Source organism: Corvus moneduloides, chromosome 6 (genome assembly GCF_009650955.1).
Source record: "Corvus moneduloides isolate bCorMon1 chromosome 6, bCorMon1.pri, whole genome shotgun sequence".
NCBI classification, from domain to species: domain Eukaryota; kingdom Metazoa; phylum Chordata; class Aves; order Passeriformes; family Corvidae; genus Corvus; species Corvus moneduloides.
Window position 1 is genome coordinate 36,564,395 of NC_045481.1, and position 18,054 is coordinate 36,582,448.

General features: G+C 41.5%; 2 protein-coding genes across 3 annotated transcripts in view; one reads left to right on the top strand and one right to left on the bottom strand.

Annotated features, from left to right (window-relative positions):
- CDAN1 (codanin 1) overlaps positions 1–11,071 on the top strand; it is a 32,760-nt gene extending 21,689 nt beyond the window's left edge. Inside the window, exons 18-28 of the mRNA XM_032111532.1 lie at positions 248–381; positions 1,080–1,183; positions 2,649–2,798; positions 3,209–3,272; positions 3,748–3,826; positions 4,818–4,975; positions 5,924–6,031; positions 6,403–6,466; positions 7,582–7,784; positions 8,475–8,585; positions 9,334–11,071. Coding sequence (XP_031967423.1) covers positions 248–381; positions 1,080–1,183; positions 2,649–2,798; positions 3,209–3,272; positions 3,748–3,826; positions 4,818–4,975; positions 5,924–6,031; positions 6,403–6,466; positions 7,582–7,784; positions 8,475–8,585; positions 9,334–9,456 — 1,298 coding nt within the window. The 3' untranslated portion in view covers positions 9,457–11,071. The remainder of the gene's footprint in view (positions 1–247; positions 382–1,079; positions 1,184–2,648; positions 2,799–3,208; positions 3,273–3,747; positions 3,827–4,817; positions 4,976–5,923; positions 6,032–6,402; positions 6,467–7,581; positions 7,785–8,474; positions 8,586–9,333) is intronic.
- Positions 11,072–12,424: 1,353 nt separating this feature from the next.
- The window catches only part of STARD9 (StAR related lipid transfer domain containing 9), a 101,389-nt gene continuing 95,759 nt past the window's right edge, over positions 12,425–18,054 (bottom strand). For both annotated transcript variants that reach the window (XM_032111531.1, XM_032111529.1), the window contains exons 29-34: positions 17,581–17,723; positions 17,287–17,351; positions 16,993–17,198; positions 16,510–16,589; positions 15,952–16,110; positions 12,425–14,892 (exon numbers count right to left, since the gene is read on the bottom strand). In XM_032111531.1, coding sequence (XP_031967422.1) covers positions 14,791–14,892; positions 15,952–16,110; positions 16,510–16,589; positions 16,993–17,198; positions 17,287–17,351; positions 17,581–17,723 — 755 coding nt within the window. In that variant the 3' untranslated portion in view covers positions 12,425–14,790. The remainder of the gene's footprint in view (positions 14,893–15,951; positions 16,111–16,509; positions 16,590–16,992; positions 17,199–17,286; positions 17,352–17,580; positions 17,724–18,054) is intronic.

The following is an 18,054-nucleotide window of genomic DNA, read 5'->3' on the forward strand; positions in this document are numbered from 1 at the left end:
TAGTTCTAGGGAGATTTTTGGAAGCTTCCTCTTTTCAGAGCCTTGCCTGCCTTGATATGCCCTGCCAGTCAAAAGTGTGGGATGCTCCCTCTGCTTTTCTGAAGCTTCTGTTTTCGTAGAAGCTGAGAGAATCTGCTCTGGGAACCGGACTGGAAAAGTGAAAGTCTCTTTCTTGAGTTTTGATTTTTTTTTTTTTTTGGCCTTGCTTATGAGGTTGATGACTACTTTTGCATGTTTTCCTGTACAGGTGAGCTGCGTAAACTACTTGCGTCTTTTGTGGCTGGCAGTGGAGGAAAAAATGGTGGTTTTATAAGGAAAATCACTCCCACAGCTGCAGAGTCCTTGGCACCAAAGGCTTCTGTCACTCAGCGGAAACTGCAGGTAATGAAATTAGGGAGTGAAAAGGGGCAGGAGAAATTTGCTTGTGTGGGTGTAGGGTTATACAGTGGTCTCTTAATGCCAGGGAAAGAAAGAATGGACCTAGGCAGCAGGGGAACATTGTGTTTAACAGTCAAGTATCTTTACTCCCTGTTTTTCTGTTACAGTCATGTGTCTGGGATACAGTGTGGGTGCTGAAATCCAGATAACCTCAGTAAACACTCTTTCAGTTGGAACAACTAGTCTTATTTATCTCTTTCCCTCTTCTTTAAAATAAAATGTTGGTATGTTTCTGGTATTTTGTTTTGGTTAGATTGTAGCCATGCTTTCCACTGAAAGGATGACCTGTGTAGGAGCCTACAAGATTACCAGCCTGTAATTAAAAGGACTTGTTCTTTCCAAAACGAGCCTTATGTGGTGATTCACTACTAGTAGACACTGTCAGAACTCTCCCATTCTTCCCTTTACAGGTCTTTTGTAGCTTCAGAAACCCTGATAATGAGCTTTGGGTTAAATGGTTAGAAGGGAATAGGGAGTAAGTAATGTACTGGGATGATGAATGCCACAGTAGCAGAAAGTTCTAGTGTAGGCAAATTGGCTTTTAGTACATCTCCAGATGGTAGTTCTGTCTGTTCCTGTGTTGGTGAGAGGAGGATTTGGGTGGAGTGCTCTAATGAATTGTAGTGCTTTCTCTTCAACAGGTAGAGTTGGAACAGGCCTTTTTCCACAACCAGCCTCCTTCCCTACGGAGAACAGTGGAATTTGTGGCAGAGCGGGTGGGATCCAACTGTGTTAAGCACATCAAGTAAGTGCTGGTCGCCTGTTCTGTGACTTAAGAAGTTACTTTACATTATGATTAGGCAAAGAGTTGATCCTTTAAACTTGCGTTTATGGGGGAAAGAAGCTTCCCTGAGGGTGAACTGTGTAGCAGAACACCAAGGCTGTGTAAGACTGTGACCAGCAGCATCTGCTGTTATAGAGGGGAATTTGTGAAGGGATGTAGAGAGGAGGGTGGTACAACTGTGGGACACTCTGTATATGAATGCAGTGCAGCATTGAGACTTTATAGCCTTTTCAGAACATTCTTGCTAGTGACAGGAAAATCAAATATCAGGAATGACCTCTGGAGGTCATTTGATCCAAACTCCTGCTCAAAGCAGGGCCAGCTTTCAGGTTAGATCAGGTTTATTGGCACCTTCTCCAGTTGGAAGAGTTTCCATCTCTTAAGGATGAGGATTCAGCCAGCCTCTTTGTACCCATGTTCCAATGCTTAATTTTCTCAGGCTTTGTGAAAAACGTTTTCTTATATCCTATCAGAATATTTGTTGTTCCAGCTTGTGCATATTCCTGTCAACCTTTAGCAGTGCTCTTCCTGGAAGTCTTGTTCTGTCTTCTCTGTAAATTTTCCTTCTCCCTTCAGCTTTTTCTTGTCTCCAGGCTAGGTGAAACTGACTACTGACTCCCCCTTGTAGGCATGTGCTCCAGCATCCCAGCTATTTTAATAATTTTTTTATTTTCTCCTGCAGTTACTCAGATTGTCAATGGCTTTGTTGTCCTGAGATCCCAAAGCTGGACACACTACTCCAGATGCAGCCCCACAGTGATGAGGGAAGCAGTAACTTCCCTTGACTTGCTGGCTGCCTTGTTGCTATTGTCAGCCCAGTATAAGGTTGGCTTTCTTTGGACACTCCTAACTCACCTTGTGTTCTGCGAACCCCAGGTCCTTTCTGGAGAGCTGCTCTGTAGCCAGTAGACCCCAGCCTGTACAGGTGCACAGTCAGCCCATTTCTCTCTCACAGTCCTCCTGTGTGGCAGCCCTGCCCTCCAGCTCATGAGCTTGCTCAGAGTTTGCACTGTTCTGTTGTCCAGCTTGGTGCAGCCATTAAATGTTACCAGCCCCTAAGGAATGGTGGTTGTAGTGGGCTGCTGCTGACTTTGAACTTCTTTGAACTTTGAACTTCTGAGCACTGTAAATTGAGCATACAAGGGTATTGCTGCCAGAAAGGAGACCTGTAACCAAATATGTTTCTTGTAAAACCTAAAGGCTTTTGACTCTTGAGTCTTAGTACTGTTTTGGTGTCTTCGTTGCTGTTTTCTTCCGTACATACAGAGCAAGGAGATGATACAGTACTAATTCGTTTTTAGTAGAGTGACTTACTGCATTTAAGATGGGTATCCCCCTAAACTGGGGAGAAGAGCTGGGTACAGTTAGTGTGCACTGTTTCTCGTATTGATTTCAGTCTGCCTGATTGTTCTTGGTTTTGTTGCAGGGCAACACTGGTAGCGGAGCTGGTCCAAAGGGCTGAAGCCATGTTGCAAGATAAAGTGAAGGAGGAGGATGTTAATCATGACAAACTGCTTGAAGAGGTGTGCACTCATCTGTATGAGGAAGGGGCCCAGGCACTCATCAAAGGCAGAGAGTAAGGAGGAAAAGTTATTTAAACTTGTGCCTTCCCGTCTCTTCTTACTGCAGAATCTATAAGCCTAATTTAGCTTGGCCTGTCATGCTCAGGTCCTGGTAATTATAAACCATGCCCTCTGCTCTTCTTAGGGTGAGTGTCTGCTGTGCCTCCAGCCAGTTAATACTGTATTCGTAAGAAGGAGTAAAGGTGCTGTGTGTTCTTCTGCATCCATCTCCAAACAGACATCCACTGCAGCTATTGTATTTCCCCTCTTTGGAAAATTGATATTGCAGCTTGGTTGCTTGTAATTACCCTTTGCTTGTCTGGTTCTTTTAGTTTGATTTATTGCATTGCTACATAATGAACCTCTGAGTGTTGTCCAAGAACTTAGACTAATCCTGTGGCACACTTTCTTTCTTTTCTTGCAGGTTTTGCAAAGAAAAAGGTCCTGAGGCAGTAAGGGTGTTGTTGCCAGAAGAGACATCTGCAGCAGTATGTATTTTCACTAAAACTTATTGAAAACCTTGACTTTAAGTCTGGATCATTACCATTTTTCCATTGCTGCTTCACTTATCCCTTAATAGCTCAGGTCAAGGGAATCGATGCACTCATGGGAGGACTGATAGATGCTAAGGAGAGTCACTTCTACTGGGCTGCCTTGCATATTCTGGGTAAAGTGATGCTCCAGCTCATAGCTGACTGTTGTGGCTAGAATGTTATAGAAATTGCATTCATCTTGCAATGGTAATGCTTTTGTTCTAACATCGACTTCCACAAGACTTGATGAGGTTTGGAAAATCAAAACGGGTCGGTTGTATTGCTCAAACCAGCAGTTTCCACAGAGAGGGTGGTGCTCAGTTTAATTGTTGCCTGCCAAAATTAAGCTTTTTTCCTCTAGACTTCCTTCTGAATTTTCACAGTGCTGTGGCTGATAATAAACCTATCATTTTTTACCCTCCCTGTAAAGGTTTTAAGTAGTGCAGAAAACATTGCGGTGGAACTGGCTACTGAGAGAGCCTGTGGCTGGCTCTCTGCCAACATTTCAGGTGAGTCTTTTTACCTGGAAATGGGGCTTCTAACCTGTGCATTGTACTCTTTTTTTCTGAGATTAAGGGACAGACACTGTTACTAAGTACTTAGTCCTACTAGTTCTTCTTTTAGTGGAAAATATGTGGTTGCTCTGTCCCTCCTTGTTTAGGAATAACAGAAATGATTTCTAGCTCTAAGAACCTTCTTTGGGGATCTTTTGGGCTTGGCCCATGGTAGTGATTTTTAGTTATGGAGTCTTGTTAGGATGGTGGGAGTAAATGCTGTGAAAAGCTTCTTCTGGAAATGTCATCTGGGCTGAAGTTGTCTTAGCACTTCCAGTGTATACAGACAACTGCTCTCTCAAATCATCTTATGGTTCACATGTACAGAGTGCTTCTGAAATCTCCTGTAAAACAAATACTTCTTGGACTTGGGTGTATTTTCTGCAGGCTGAAGGCAAGTGTTGTCCTTTTACTCTGTAATACTGCTCTGGCAGCTCTTCAGAATCTCTGAAAACCCATTTTTTCAAGAGGTTGTGCCAAAAGTCTGGGGAGGAATGTCCAAGTACCATTTGCAGCTGCAGGAATTTAGTGTTTTGGATGCTGATCAAAACTTATTTTGGTAGAAGACATATGGCTTTTACGTTGGTTGAACTGGTATGATCACACTGCATCAGCTTTGTGCTTTGGCATTGCCTTCTGGCTTAGCTACTGTGTTTGTTAAAGCCACTGAAATATTTTGATGGGAAGTGAGATGAGTTTCCAGCGGTACCTGGCAGTGATGGGTGGCTGCCTTCTACAGCTGTGGGTTAGCACACCCTCTCCACATGTGCCTCTGCACATTAAATATAGTGGGAGGTCAGAGAGAGGGGTTTGAAAATGTAAGCTGTCTTATTTCCTTATTTGCTGTGGTCCTTGGAATGAGAGGCTAAGAGTGTTTGGAAATTATTCTCTGCTTCAGTGGAGAGAAAAACTGAAGCAGACAGGATTTGTTCTCTGTTCTCTGTAGCACTCATCAAAAGGGAAGTGAAGGCAACCTTCAACCGAATGCTGAAAGTCCCAGGATTTCCCTTGCCAGGTGAGGATGCTCTGGAGTTGAGAAGGGACTGTCCTCCAGGCTGTCAGCACTGTGCTCCATTTCCCTCCCAGATCATCAATGAGATTAAGGTACACAGTATTCACTTCCTGGCTTGCCCCAACTCCCTTTCCGTTTTTCACATTGGTGTTCTTGTGGTTTGTTTTTATCATTTAGTGGGGATTTGTTTGTTTGTTTGGGCTTTTTTAAGAGAATGGTCTGTTTTTGAGGAACTGGCTGTGGGGAGTGCTTAGGAAGTACGATGGAAAGTTCTCAGGTTTTTTAAACCCCTGCTTGCTGGGTCTAGATCAGAGTTCCCTGTTAGGAGTGCTATCTCAAATACAGATTTCTGGTAGCATGCCAGTGTGGCCTTTTTGATATGAGTAGGGTGGAAACCACAGTGTGGACACCATAATATTGTGTACAATTTTGCAGTCATTTAACCTATGCACCCCATAAGGAAAAGAAGGATTCTGAGCACCTCAATTTTTTACCATTATGTATTCTGCCTATTTTTTTGTTCCTGATTGTCTGCTTGCAGACAAGTAATGCTGGTTATCACTGTCATTGCTTTCCCAGCAACTGTGTGAAAATGAGTTCACATCCTTTAATGCTTTCTTGCTTGTGCTAAAATAAAAAGAGGAGGATAAGTTGTGTGAGGAAACCTCTGGGCTGACGCTGAAGCTTCCCTGACAATATAAGAGGGCTCTGGATTTCTGTAGTACTTCTACCCTGAACTTGCTGTGCTGTCAGATTTATCTAGAGCTTTCAGTGCTAGGACTTCTAAGGAAGATGAACTTCTTGCCATCATTGAATTTTACTTCATAACATTAGTGAGAACTGTGCTAGAAAATGAGATCTTAGTAAGGTTGTGAAAAATCAGCTTTAATCTGTCTTTTGAAATATATATTCTAGCTTAGGTTTTGGTTTTAATGAGGACCCAAGAACTGCTTACTGAACTGCTCTGTCACAGGTCCAAAGATCTGTTTGTGGAAGAGTAGGATACTAATGTGTGGGTTACTGTTGTCTTTCTCATCAAGGATGTGCTCTGCGTTGCTGTGGGCCCACGGGATGAGGGTGAAGTGGTTGACTATGTGTGGCTGGAGTGCTTGCTGGGAAGGTTGAGTCAGACACTTCGATGCAGAAAGGTAAAAGATGTAAAAAAGCAACAAAATCCCCCTTTGAATCACTTTGAGCTGTCTTGGTACCTGTAAACTTGTTAGTTGGCCTTGCCTCACAGTTGAGTTCAGTTGAGGGGTTTTTATTTGAGCTCAAATGTGGCAATGTTGCACTGCATTTTTTATACTATGTAGATTTGCTTGTTAATTCAGTTTGCCTCTGTGAGTCCCCTTTTCATATATGACATTTTTTTTGTCTTTCAGTCTTCAGTGGTCTCCTCATTACAGCTCTGTGCTGTAAATTGCCTGCTCTTCTCAGATATTTTTATCCCTTGTGAAGCCTTGTTTTGTCCAGTCTGCAATATGGGGACAAAAATACAACTTTTTTTTGTGTTTTCCAGTTCATGTGTCCCACATCAGAACAGCAGCTGGCCAAGTGCACGGTTGAGTTGGTGTCTTTGCTGGGTAAGTCTGTTATGATAAGCTATTTAAGACTGAAATCTGTTATTACAGTTCTCTTAGATCCTTGAGATCAGAGATTTAAGTGTTTAGAGCTCATGGATATTTGATTCTCTTCAGTGTCACTGAGTCTGCACATTTTTTTCCTGTGATTTTGGGTGGTTTTTCTTATTCCCTCTTACATTCTGCAAAACAGAATTGTACAGTGACTAACCATCCTTCTGATCCGTTTCACATCTCTGTTGTTTTTTATTTATTGACACCTTCATTTAAATATGGGATATGTTTTCCAGTATTTCTGCCTCTGAAAAATTGTGGTTGAGTTTGGGCTTTTTTTGTAAGAGTAAGGGCCTTTTTCATTTCAACATTAAATTATGTTTTTATGGCTTTTTTATGGAAAGAATGGAAATAACTTGTTTTCTGTGTATTATGACTCCTGTGAACATTTTGGTTTTTTTCTCTTGCTTTGATGTGTAAATACAATTTTTCTGTGAGCAGGAGCTTGTGATCTCAATGTAGGTGTTTTCTTCATGGGCAACCTTCTAACTGCCTGGTTTTAGAGCCAGCTTTAGAAGTTTTGTGCATAATTTGTTTTTTCAGAAGGCAGTTCACATCTGAATATTGTGAAATTTATTCTGGGGGCAGCAGTATCAACCTGTCCTGTTCCATTAGACTGTACCAAAGAAGAAGTGGTATCTTCTTCTGTTCATGTTCATCTGCAGTTAAACACTGTTCAGCTTTACTTTCACTTGTGTGAAGTCACTTAACTCTGCCTATAATCTAAACTATGAACAACTGTTCAATCTTTCTATAGATTTAAATGTTTAACTGTGTTACTCTTCTCTCCTTTGAAGTAACACCTAGGTTCTCTGACTAAATATTAGGCTGACTTTCAAGACTTGGGGCTATATTCCAACCAATTGGTGTTCTTTGTCTGAGGAATATAAATCTCTTCCTATGTCGTACTGTCTGTATAGTTTCAAAGCTCATAATTTTGCATACTTCCAAACTCCAGTCCTCTTAGGTTGACTGGTTTGTACTAAGTGTGCTGCTGAACCAAGATGATGACTGTAAAAGGAAATAATGCAGCTATAGGAGTCCATTTTTCATCCTTTTCTTAGTTTCAGATCGTGTTCCTCTGAGTCTTGGGATCAAATCCCCAGAGAAGAGCCCTGAGAGGCTGTGTGTAAAGAACAAGCCCACTTATGGCCTCCTAAAACTGCTGTTCTCCATCTGGAAGGAGGACTTTGGGACGCCTGTGCCTGTGCAGCTGATCTTCAGCAAGAAGAACATTGGTTATCTTGCAGAAGTTAAGCAGCGAGAGGTAAAGCTTATTCCCATGTGTGGAGCAGGCTGGCACTCGTGTAGGAATTCTGCCAGCCCGCAGTGCTCGCTGGTGGCTCGTGTGACTGAGGCCAGCGGGCTTTGGTCACTGCTGGCTGGCATTGTTTCTGTGGGGCAGTGAAAGACAGGGATGTGTGCAAATTGCCAGGGGTTCATACCTGCCTGGGGGCTCTCGGGAAGGCACAGTTTTGTTCAGGAGCCAATGGCAAAATGGCTCACGTGGCCTAGGATATTGCAAGGACTGGACACACGTGACTGTCATTGGTTGCATTGTTGTGTCTCTTATCTTGCATTTCTGTATGCATGTTGGTGTTATAAGCACCCCAGCTAAAGCTGAAAATCACCCTATTTAGATGCAGGCTAAACCCAACTTATTTCAGAAGTCAAAGACATAATCCTCATCAGGCAGGCATTAAATTCTTGACGTGTTTATAAATTGACAATTTTGAGACTTTATGGTAGGACACAATCAATGTATGAACTAAAGAAATTTTGTTCAGTCATTTTGGATGTTGCTCTTGTTCTCATTGTCACATGCAGATAGATTATGTGCTTGCTCCTTTTCTCCATGTTCTGATCCAAAAAGAAAAGTGTGAATTATATATGGATAAAGAAACAAGCACACAATCCATTTCTTTTTGAGTTGTTGGTATTTTCTTCTCTCGTGCAGTGGGATTTGTTCCTTTTCTTGCTTCATGGTCTTGTAGAACATGAACTAATGAGAACTAGTGAAATCCAGAGTTGCCTGCTTAGCCTTGAAGAGCAGCTCCCTTGGCCCTCAGTAAGTAATTTTATGTATGTGAACAATAAGTGAAATAAAAAGTAAAGCTACACAAAAGCCAATCCTTGTATTTCTGTTTCATGTAGATAAGGCCCATAACCTTCCCATCTGTGGTTCCTGCTTAATAAAAAGGCAGGACTGGCTTCCAACAAAGCTTGTTACTGTTGCTAGTGTTTGGCTGAAAGCTGTACTTGTGTGACTCCAACATTGCCCATGCAGTGAAAACATTTCCAAGAAAATTGTAAACCAGTTTGGAGACCAGCTGTCTCAGTTACCAGCTCTCAGTTCTAGCTTGAGTGTGCTTGCTGCATTCCAGCTGAGAATGATGTGTTGGGAAGGGTCTTAACTGACCAGTCATGCACTTAAATCCCTGTGCCTCCTACCACCAGTGTTAGAGCAGTGGGAATGTTCTAGAGGAGTCTCACTATTCTGGCCACAGTCAAAATGTAGGAATCCACCCAAATGCCTTGCTAAAATGGACAGTATTCCAAGGCTGGTGAGCACTTACATGTTGGAGCTGTTTAACCATTTAAATTGTGGCAGTGATCTTGTCTGAGAAGGGTGTGGAGATCAGAGGGAAGACTGAGCATGTCTGCAGGCACTCATCAATTCTGTAGTTTGTCTAGGTTTTTGCAGTGGAAAACCATCAGTATGTTTAACCTTGTAAAATACTTACAGAAAAATTAAGTAAGCCTCTTTGTTAGCATTTGTTAATAAGAGTTCTCTGGTTTATATCTGTTTGTTACAGGATTTTGTAAAAGACCTGAAAAGGCTGTCCCGAGTATTTGTATCGCAACGTCAGATAGAGCCCAGGACTAACCCTTGTGAGCTGACCAGACAATCTCTAGGTACTGTGACCACACAAAGTTAACAGAGGTGGACTCTGTGAACACAAATTACTAATGAAGATGCAAATGGAGTTTTCAGTGTTTCTGAAAGGACTTGGAGCTCTTTGCTGGGAGCATACTGAAGATAAGAGGTCACTTTGTGCAAAACCTGCACTGGCCCTTCTGTCCTGGACATTTTGCCGTGGTGACTCTGCTGAAGGATTTACATCAGCAAATGGATCTCCAAGCCAAAAGTCTTTTAAGCACCTTGATTGTGTCTCAGAGCAGCTGTGAGACTCAGAGACACTTTTTGTTATTAGTGCAGCAACAGGCTGTGACCAAACCCAGGAATCAACTCAAGTTACTTTGTGATCAGAGAGATGGTTTCTTGGTGGCTATCTCTTAACTCAGTATGACTTCTCATGTTGTCTTTTAACAAAGCCTCTACAGTCAGGGGAAGGAAGAGGTGAACCTATGTGACACGGAGATGTGCCTATATTTATTTTTCATTGTAAGCTCAGTGTTGAAGGTTTGATTTTAATTTTTTTAAGACTAATTTTAAAAGTTAAACCATATTAAATAAATCTACTAGACCATTGATAGCATTATTCTGAAAGGATGTAGATGCTAAAGTTTTCCATCTCTTGTTGGAAACAGAATTTGTAATTTCCCAGGGCTTTTAATAGAAATAAGGGATAAAATATCTGTTTATATTTTTTACTGAAGACAGTATTTTTAAGACACTTTTATAGTTGTGAACATAAATGGCATCTGGATGCTATTCACTGGCTTTTTATATTTTTTCTTGCCTTGAGTTTGGGTTTTATCAGTCAGGAAGTGCTGCAGCAAGAAAACTACAGCCTGGAAGAGCAGACAAAGTAGTGAAGAAGCACTATGATGTTCCCCAGAGAGTGGGTTTTGAAAGGGACCCGTTTCTTGGAGGACAGTGGGTATTTTCTGCCCTTACAGACAGATTGTCACCAAGAGAACCTCCTGTTCACCCCCTTCTCCCCAAGTATTTCCTTGAACTGGGGTTTGGGGCAGGGAGTGCTGGTGAGTAGCAGAGTATGTTTAGGTGCTCATCAGCTGTCTCATGGGATTCCCTCCCCCTACCCCATAGCAGTGAGGACATGATTTCCTTTTGTCTAGGAGTGTCCTAATAGTGTAGGTTTTCCAGAAAGCAAGTTCTGATTTAAGAACAGCCTCTGGACAAGGTGAAGCCCAGGGCTGTTTAGCTTGCTAATTAACTAACCTCTTCCCTGTATGAGGTGAGAAAAGGTAACATCTTGGAGTCAGTGATTTGAGAAAAACTACAGATAGGGCTCATTAGGTAGAACTGTGGCTTCTGTTAAAATATGTGATACAGAAAGAGAAATCATAGAGGCACATCTGGGTCTGAACTGTACTGTGATTTTTCTTGGCTTGTTTACTTGTATTGAAAGATTTGGCAGGTTCCACCTGCATTCCTCTTTTTAGGGGTTTTCTGATGTGAATGAGAGAGTCCCCAACACTAGGCATGCTGCAATACAAATACAAATGGAACAATTCAAATTGAACAGCAAGTACACCATATCATGCCATACCTGCTCCCTGAGGCTATTACGTGATGTTTTGCTGCAGATCTCATTTGTTGTCATAATAAACATTATTAAATGTCTTGTCTTATGTTCAAGCTGTCAATATAGAACCTCTTGGTACTAGGCTGAAGAACAAAACGGGTACCTTGCCACAAAGCATGGAGCAGAGAAAGTGCAGTACAGACCTCCTGTCTGGCATGCTAGGCTTCTACTGAAATAGAACTCTACTTTGTTATGTAAGGGAGGGCAGGGTGGTGGAAGGGGGAAGAAGCTGGAATCCATGCTAGTGAAAAAAAGTGTTCTTGGTTCTGGCACGGGTTTTATTTGGATATCATAAAACTTTTTGCATAGATATCATGGCCACAGCCATTTTCATGAACTCAGCATACCAGAATTCTCCTTCTCTAATACAATGTTTGGAAGTTTTTATTTAAAAGGTGACCAAGCCCCAGGAGCAGTTTCCAGCAACCAGAGAACACAGCTATGCCCTACGGGGCAGGAGACAGTGCTGTAGCGGGACCCAGCAGGTAAGAAACAGCTCTGTTTCTGTGTTCTTACGACACAATGCAGTGGTGCTGGTTCTTGGGCATCCCACGGCCCCCAGGCATGTTTGCTCTGTAAAGCCAGACCCCCCACTCTGTATCCAAGGCTTGGTTTTCTGCCTGTGGCCGTGGGACCGTGTGTGAGAACACGACCCTGCGGCCCCCTGGGCTGGCGGCCTCCTCAGCACCTCAGGCCCTTTGTCCTGGGCACTGCCGCTGGTGCCAGAGGTGCTGCAGGCAGGAGGGCAGGAGCTCACTGAAAGCCAGGGCTTGAGGGTGTGGCCTTTCTTCTGCCAGTCTTTCCTACTGCAAACTCACAGCTCTCAAAAGAAAATCAGGAAATACGGTGTTATTTAACTTCCTTCTGAATCTGCAGGTCTAGGGAGTGGTATAACAGGACTCGGGAAGAAGCTCCAGCCACTGTCTTTTTTTTTTTAAATAACCAAGTAAAACCCCCTTTGCTTGGACAAAGCACTGTCACAGAACCCAAATTTAAGCTGTGACTGGCTTCTTGATTCTTGTACCAAAAGTTCATATTTCATGCCCATTCCTCAGCAGGTAAGTGGGAGACCTACATCTGTCATCACAAACTTGCTTTTGTGGTGTTTTTCTATCCAGCATAGTTCCATAGATGGGTATTTTAGCTGGAGCAAAATAACGTGGGGCACATTTTCTTGTGTAGAAAATACCATTTATTGTGGATATGAAAATAGCAACCTTGATTTAGGAGCAGAGATGCAACCCTGGGTAGTACAATACAATTGGTTTGACCATCTGCTGCTCAGCACTAACTTACAGGAGGTCGGTTTTTGCCTGTTGTAGATTACCAAATTTGATATCTGCTGGGCTTTTGTTTCTTCTTTCCAAACAAACAAATGCCATACATTAGCAAGTACCATAAAATGTTGTATTTGCAAAAGAAAACATTCATATAAATAGGCTTTTTAGTATCAATTGAAGATTGTATTTAAAAAAAAGTTACATTAATTCAATACTGATAAAAATAAAACTTAGCTTTTATAGCATATAAAAACGCTCCAAACCAAGCATATATAAATAACTTAATTTGTAAACGTAGAAAAAAAATATTAAGTATATATAAAAATAAACATCTGATGCACTGTACAATAAGACACTATCCTTCATAGGCACTGTCATTGTTGATCAACAGGCATCCCCCAAGATGTTTTTCCTACAAAAACTGCTTTATCACTAGTGCCGTGTCCAAAATAAAAGGGAAAAAAAGCAAAGCACTGAGCAACTCTTTAGTGGGTTGTATGAAGACCTCTCCTACCTCCTCTGGAGAGCTATGGAAGCAGCCTGGGGACAGAGTCAATATTTCATGCTGCTGGTTTGCTCATTTTTCCTGGGGCTTTAATGTACTGCCTTGTTTGCTCTTCCTTCTGGGTTTCCACCAAAGGGGGGACTTTGACAGGTTACAAATCTGGAACGCTCTAATTTCGCTCAGTTGCAGAAAACTTTGTGACAGGTTATCCATTCTTCCTTGAGGGGCTGTGTAAAATGTGTGATGGTCAAACTGAACCATGCTGTGACTCAGGCTTTTAACAAAGCTTTTGAGCCTCTCCAAATAAAGAACAGTAATATATTGGTGTTAAGATCGTAACCATGGTGATCCAAAGATTAAACAAAGCAAATTTGTAAGTTAAAGGTTTTGTTATCCTACCTGATCTAGCTGGAGGAAGAAGCCTTGGGTTGGTATGTATCAAAACTGCTATTTTCTTAAGTATCAATTTAAAATAGCTATTGTCTTTTCATTTAAAACTCACTATATTAGTAACAGGAAGTAACATAGAAGCTGAGAGCCCAAATGACACCTGTGCAAAGACAGAGTAAAAGTAGATATTGGCTCTTGAACTCAAAGGTGGGAAGTGCAGCTAACCTCACCATATGCTGGGGAAACGCACCTTGTACTGACAGTAACTGTGTTAAAGTAGCAGGCACTGACTGCAGTAGGGTGGATGCTTGAGTACACATTTCTCACTTGACAAATTCAAAGTGCAAGAGCTTCTCGAACAATGGGGGCTTTTTTGAGCTAATGAAAGCATAACATAGCAATTTTTATTGCTTAGATACATCCAAAGTGATTCTGTACTGTTGTGCTGACAAATTAAATGAAGTTATTTGGATATTTGAGGTGGTTGTGGTTTTGTTTCGATTTAGGAGTATGTGAACCAGCTAGGGATTGTGTTGAACAAACATAAAGCCTTACAGCAGGATTGTGGGACTAAGCTCCACAGAAGTCCTATGAGGTAATTGAATGGGAAGAGTCTGTACTTGCTGTAGTGAGACAGCTGAAGAACAAAGAAATGTGGTAAGACTACGACCAGGCTATATTTTCAGCTCTTAATGCATTTAGGTGAAAGCGTAGAAGGGCTGATAGAAATAGCCATTGTAGAAAAATGTTGGCGCTACTCTTACTTGCAGGATTTAAATTCTAGAAACAAGCTGATTACTGAGTACTAGCCTATCCATGACAGTGTCACTGTGTAGAACTGTTTGGTTTCTTTATTTCAAAGCACCTGATTCTGCAGTATAGTAAAACTGTGTCCTGAGGTATGGTGGTGTCCACTGATGCTGCATAGTGTAGTGGCAATCTGAAACACACTGGCTGCAAGCAGTCAGCCAAATACATGAAAAAATCTATCCAGGGTGTAGGGTGACTAGTGAATATTGCACTGCTTTAACTTCCCTCTTCAAGGGGAAGGAAGGATAGGCAGCCAGCTAAGATAAATCATTTATCTACACAGTCAGGAATTCTGCATTTGATACTTACCTCATCATTAGAAAATGGCTTTGCAGCTCTGCTCAAGTGCTCAAGCCATACAGATACTGCTTCCAGCCTAAACTTACTTAAAGAAAGAAGCTGATCTCTGAAGCTGCTTGGAAACAGGAGTTAAGTAATACACTCTAAGATTCTGGCTATTGTAAAGCAGTCTCTTCCTCTGCTCTCTACAGAGCAGCACACCTTTCTTCTCTTCCATGGAGGTTTTCCACTGCTGTCTCCAGGAGGATAGATTCCCCACTAAACTTGCTACGTTTCTTCTAAGCAGTGTTGGCTTAAACAATTGATCCTTTTTTCTAACTGTACTTCCATATAGTCCAGCAGTAGCAGCCAGGCTCCTGAAGGGAGGCTTGGTGGTGGCTGCCTTAGGAGGCAGCATTTTCTGTAACCCTTTCCAACACTTGTGTGTCCCTGTGAGCTGTCAGCTGCTCTTCAGTGTCCGGTGGTGTTGCAGCACTAAGCAGCAAGCAGGTGAGCCAGCCGAGCAATCACCAGGGGCTGCCGCTTTGCCATGGAACTCAGGAGCCTGGCGGGGATGGCCGGGGCACCGAGGTCCACCTGCAGGAATTGGAAAAAGGCTGCATGTTGGAGTTTGTACCTGCTTTTAAACAGAATCCTTCTCCAGTCTGGAATAGCTCTGATGTGTAACAAGTATGTGTTAGGCACAAAAGTAGTTTACAGCCAAATGCTGTCATTACTGTGTGGTTTGTGTATTTTCCTTCCCAATACTCCACAGACTTTCAAAGCTTTGCTATTTGATGTTGCTTCTGGCAGGTATGACCCACATTGCTTTTGAGTTTGAGCTTGGATTAAAGTTTACTAGTTTGAGACACAGAGTGTTACTAAAAATGTGTATGCATACGCTAAAGGGCAATATAAAATACATATAAAAATTTTAAATGCATATATACATTTCAGCTATGCATTGTAAACTGCATGTGCTAATTAATGATATTTTAAAAAATGTATCCTTAAGTTTTAAATAAATTAGTTTAAAGGACTAATGTAATTTATCTCTACATAAACATTTAAATAAATTTAACCATTAAGGCATTCTCTTCTGGGCATTTTAAAATACTTAGTACCACTGTCTCAAAGAGAGCTTAGTTTTCAAATGAGTCTAAAAAATTTTCATTTTCTTATGCTTAAATGGAATCCTAATCTTGACTTCTCTTTTGTATCTATTAAGTGTGAAGAATTAATGGCTTTGGTTAGAAATATGCACCAAGTATTTTCCGGCATTTTGAAAATAGTATAACCCAAGTTGGACTTCCTGTGGTCACAGCAAGACGAAAATAGAAACAAGACTCTCCATATTGGCTCATCACATGAGAACACAACATATACTAAAATTGCTAATAAACCTTTACAGAAGAGCTTGATCTCCAAGGAAGGAGCTTTGGATGCTGTAAAAACTTGGGAACATGTGCTTAAACACAATCCTAGTAAGATTCTCTGCATTGTTAGAGAAGTGTGAAAGAGGCAACTTTGTAGTGACTTCATAAAGTACATGGAGCATAGCATAAGGATTGTATTTTTTGTTGCTTACCAGTTCTTAAGTGTTCTGCTGTGTAACAGCTTTTTGCATTCACAGTTGGACATACAGAAAAATCTTACCTGTGCCATGTAAATAACTCTAGTGATCTCTCTTCCATTCACTATGTCAGGTTCCAGTATCCAAGCACTTGGTAAAATCTCCCCTCTCACTGCTTCTTTACAAGGGTGAGGCATGGATGCATCATAGACAGACTGAATAGCCAGGACAGACAATTTCTCCTGCACATAACAAGGTGAAAAGATGACAATTTGAAAAATTTTATGCATATAGCAATGTTTTCTTTGTTTGCCATGAGGCGTATTTCTCACATTACTTAATTAAAAGAGCAATAATTTTTCATGTTATCTATTAAATATGTTTTTGTCAAAATCCTGTGTGTTTGCAACCAGAATATACTGTGTAACACTTGTGTTACTGTCTAATGGGTCTTGTTTGGGAATTGTCATTCACACGAGGGTTTTACACATAAGTCACTTGTGTGATACTGGCATGGCTTTCCTTTCTGTTACACTGGTGCTTCTGCAAATATGAAGATTGACTTCTTTCTCTCCTTTATCCTTGAACCAACATATCAGAACAACTCCTCCTCTGTGCTGCAGAGAGAATGTTCACTTTACCTCTTTAGCTTCTACAGTAATGCAGCAGAAATCCCGGGGTTGCTTTAGGTAACATAGGGAGGTATCAGTCACTAAATATACTGGGAAAAAAAATAAGAAAGGGGAATTAGACTTTGACAACTTCAGCTTGTCACAATTTTTCCCTACCCCTTACATGTAAATACATATTTTATTTTGACTTGTTGCCTGAGAGCAGAGCTCTAGTTCATAGGCTGTAATACATAATTTAAAATGCTTTTTTCAAGCCACTTCAGGTTTATCTTTACTTTCAAACCACTGTCTCTAGCTGCACTTCTTGGCAAGATGTGTTTAATATCATCCTTACTTTGGAAAAGTCTTGCAAAGCTGAAGTTTCCATATTAAATAATGAAATTGTTTATTTACACTTGAAGAAATGAAATAAGATGCCTTTAGCTTTCTTCCTGGCTGCCTACATCCTAATGGTGATGGTGACTGTCATCTGCCGTGTGTGAGGATACTCACCCAGGTGAATGTGGCTGGTTACCTTCTTGTGTATTCGAGCTGTGCTGATAGAGCTGTCATACAGATGCCTCTTGCCAGGATCTCTCACCAGTCCCCACACATAGGGAAGAGGTCTTTCTATCACTCCTGCTCCCAGAAATCCATGCCTTGTTGCTGAAGGAAAGACTTTGTAGTACACCTGCACCTCTTTTTCTGTACACTGATACCTGTCGAAGGCAAATGAAAGGTATTTGCCCACAAGAGAGCCAGCTACAGAGAAAGGCCTCCCATTATACAGACCTGCCATAAACTTACGTCCACCCAGCTGCTGCTTGGCACGTGTAGAGGTTCCTCAGGTTGTGAGAGCATGCTGCCATTACCTTAGAAAACAATGACAAATGTCACCAGCTTCACTCAAATATCCCACACTCTCTTCTGCACCCCATGGCTGCAGCCTGGCTCACTTTTACTCATCCTTTAAAATTGTTCAGTGTACGTGCGTCTGTACCTGACAAATAGGTAACTGTTTGTGATGTAGAACAAAACTTGTCCCACCCATTTTTGCTACGGCTTCTAGAAGGAATAAGTGAAAACTCAGTTTTTACTTACCTCAGTGGTAGCATTAGCCAAGATATGTTTGGATAAATCTTGGTATCCTTTTGTTGAAGAAGAGTTGACGGAAATAGTTAATCCATGAGTAAACCTACAGCTGGTGCCACTTGAAGGAAGAGGTGGCTGAATTCTGCTGGCTTCTGCAGGAAATAAAAAAGCCATAGGGGGAATAAAAAAATTTAAAAGGAACCCCACCACTATTCTTAAATTGTAGGGACTTAAATGCTCCACTGGAGCCCTTAATCCATCTGATCCTAATGAAGGAGTGATAATATCCCTTGCCTAGACATTCTGTGTGTTGGTAATTACACTGCAGTTACATCTTGCAGGACTGAAGTTTTAACAACGGTTATTGCCACATGTAAGAAAATAAAATAAGGAAGAATAGACAGCTTAAGTCTTGAGGCTAAAATTAAGAATTTGCTTGTACAATTCTATACTCATTGCAGCTTTAGGCCCCACACCCTGTGC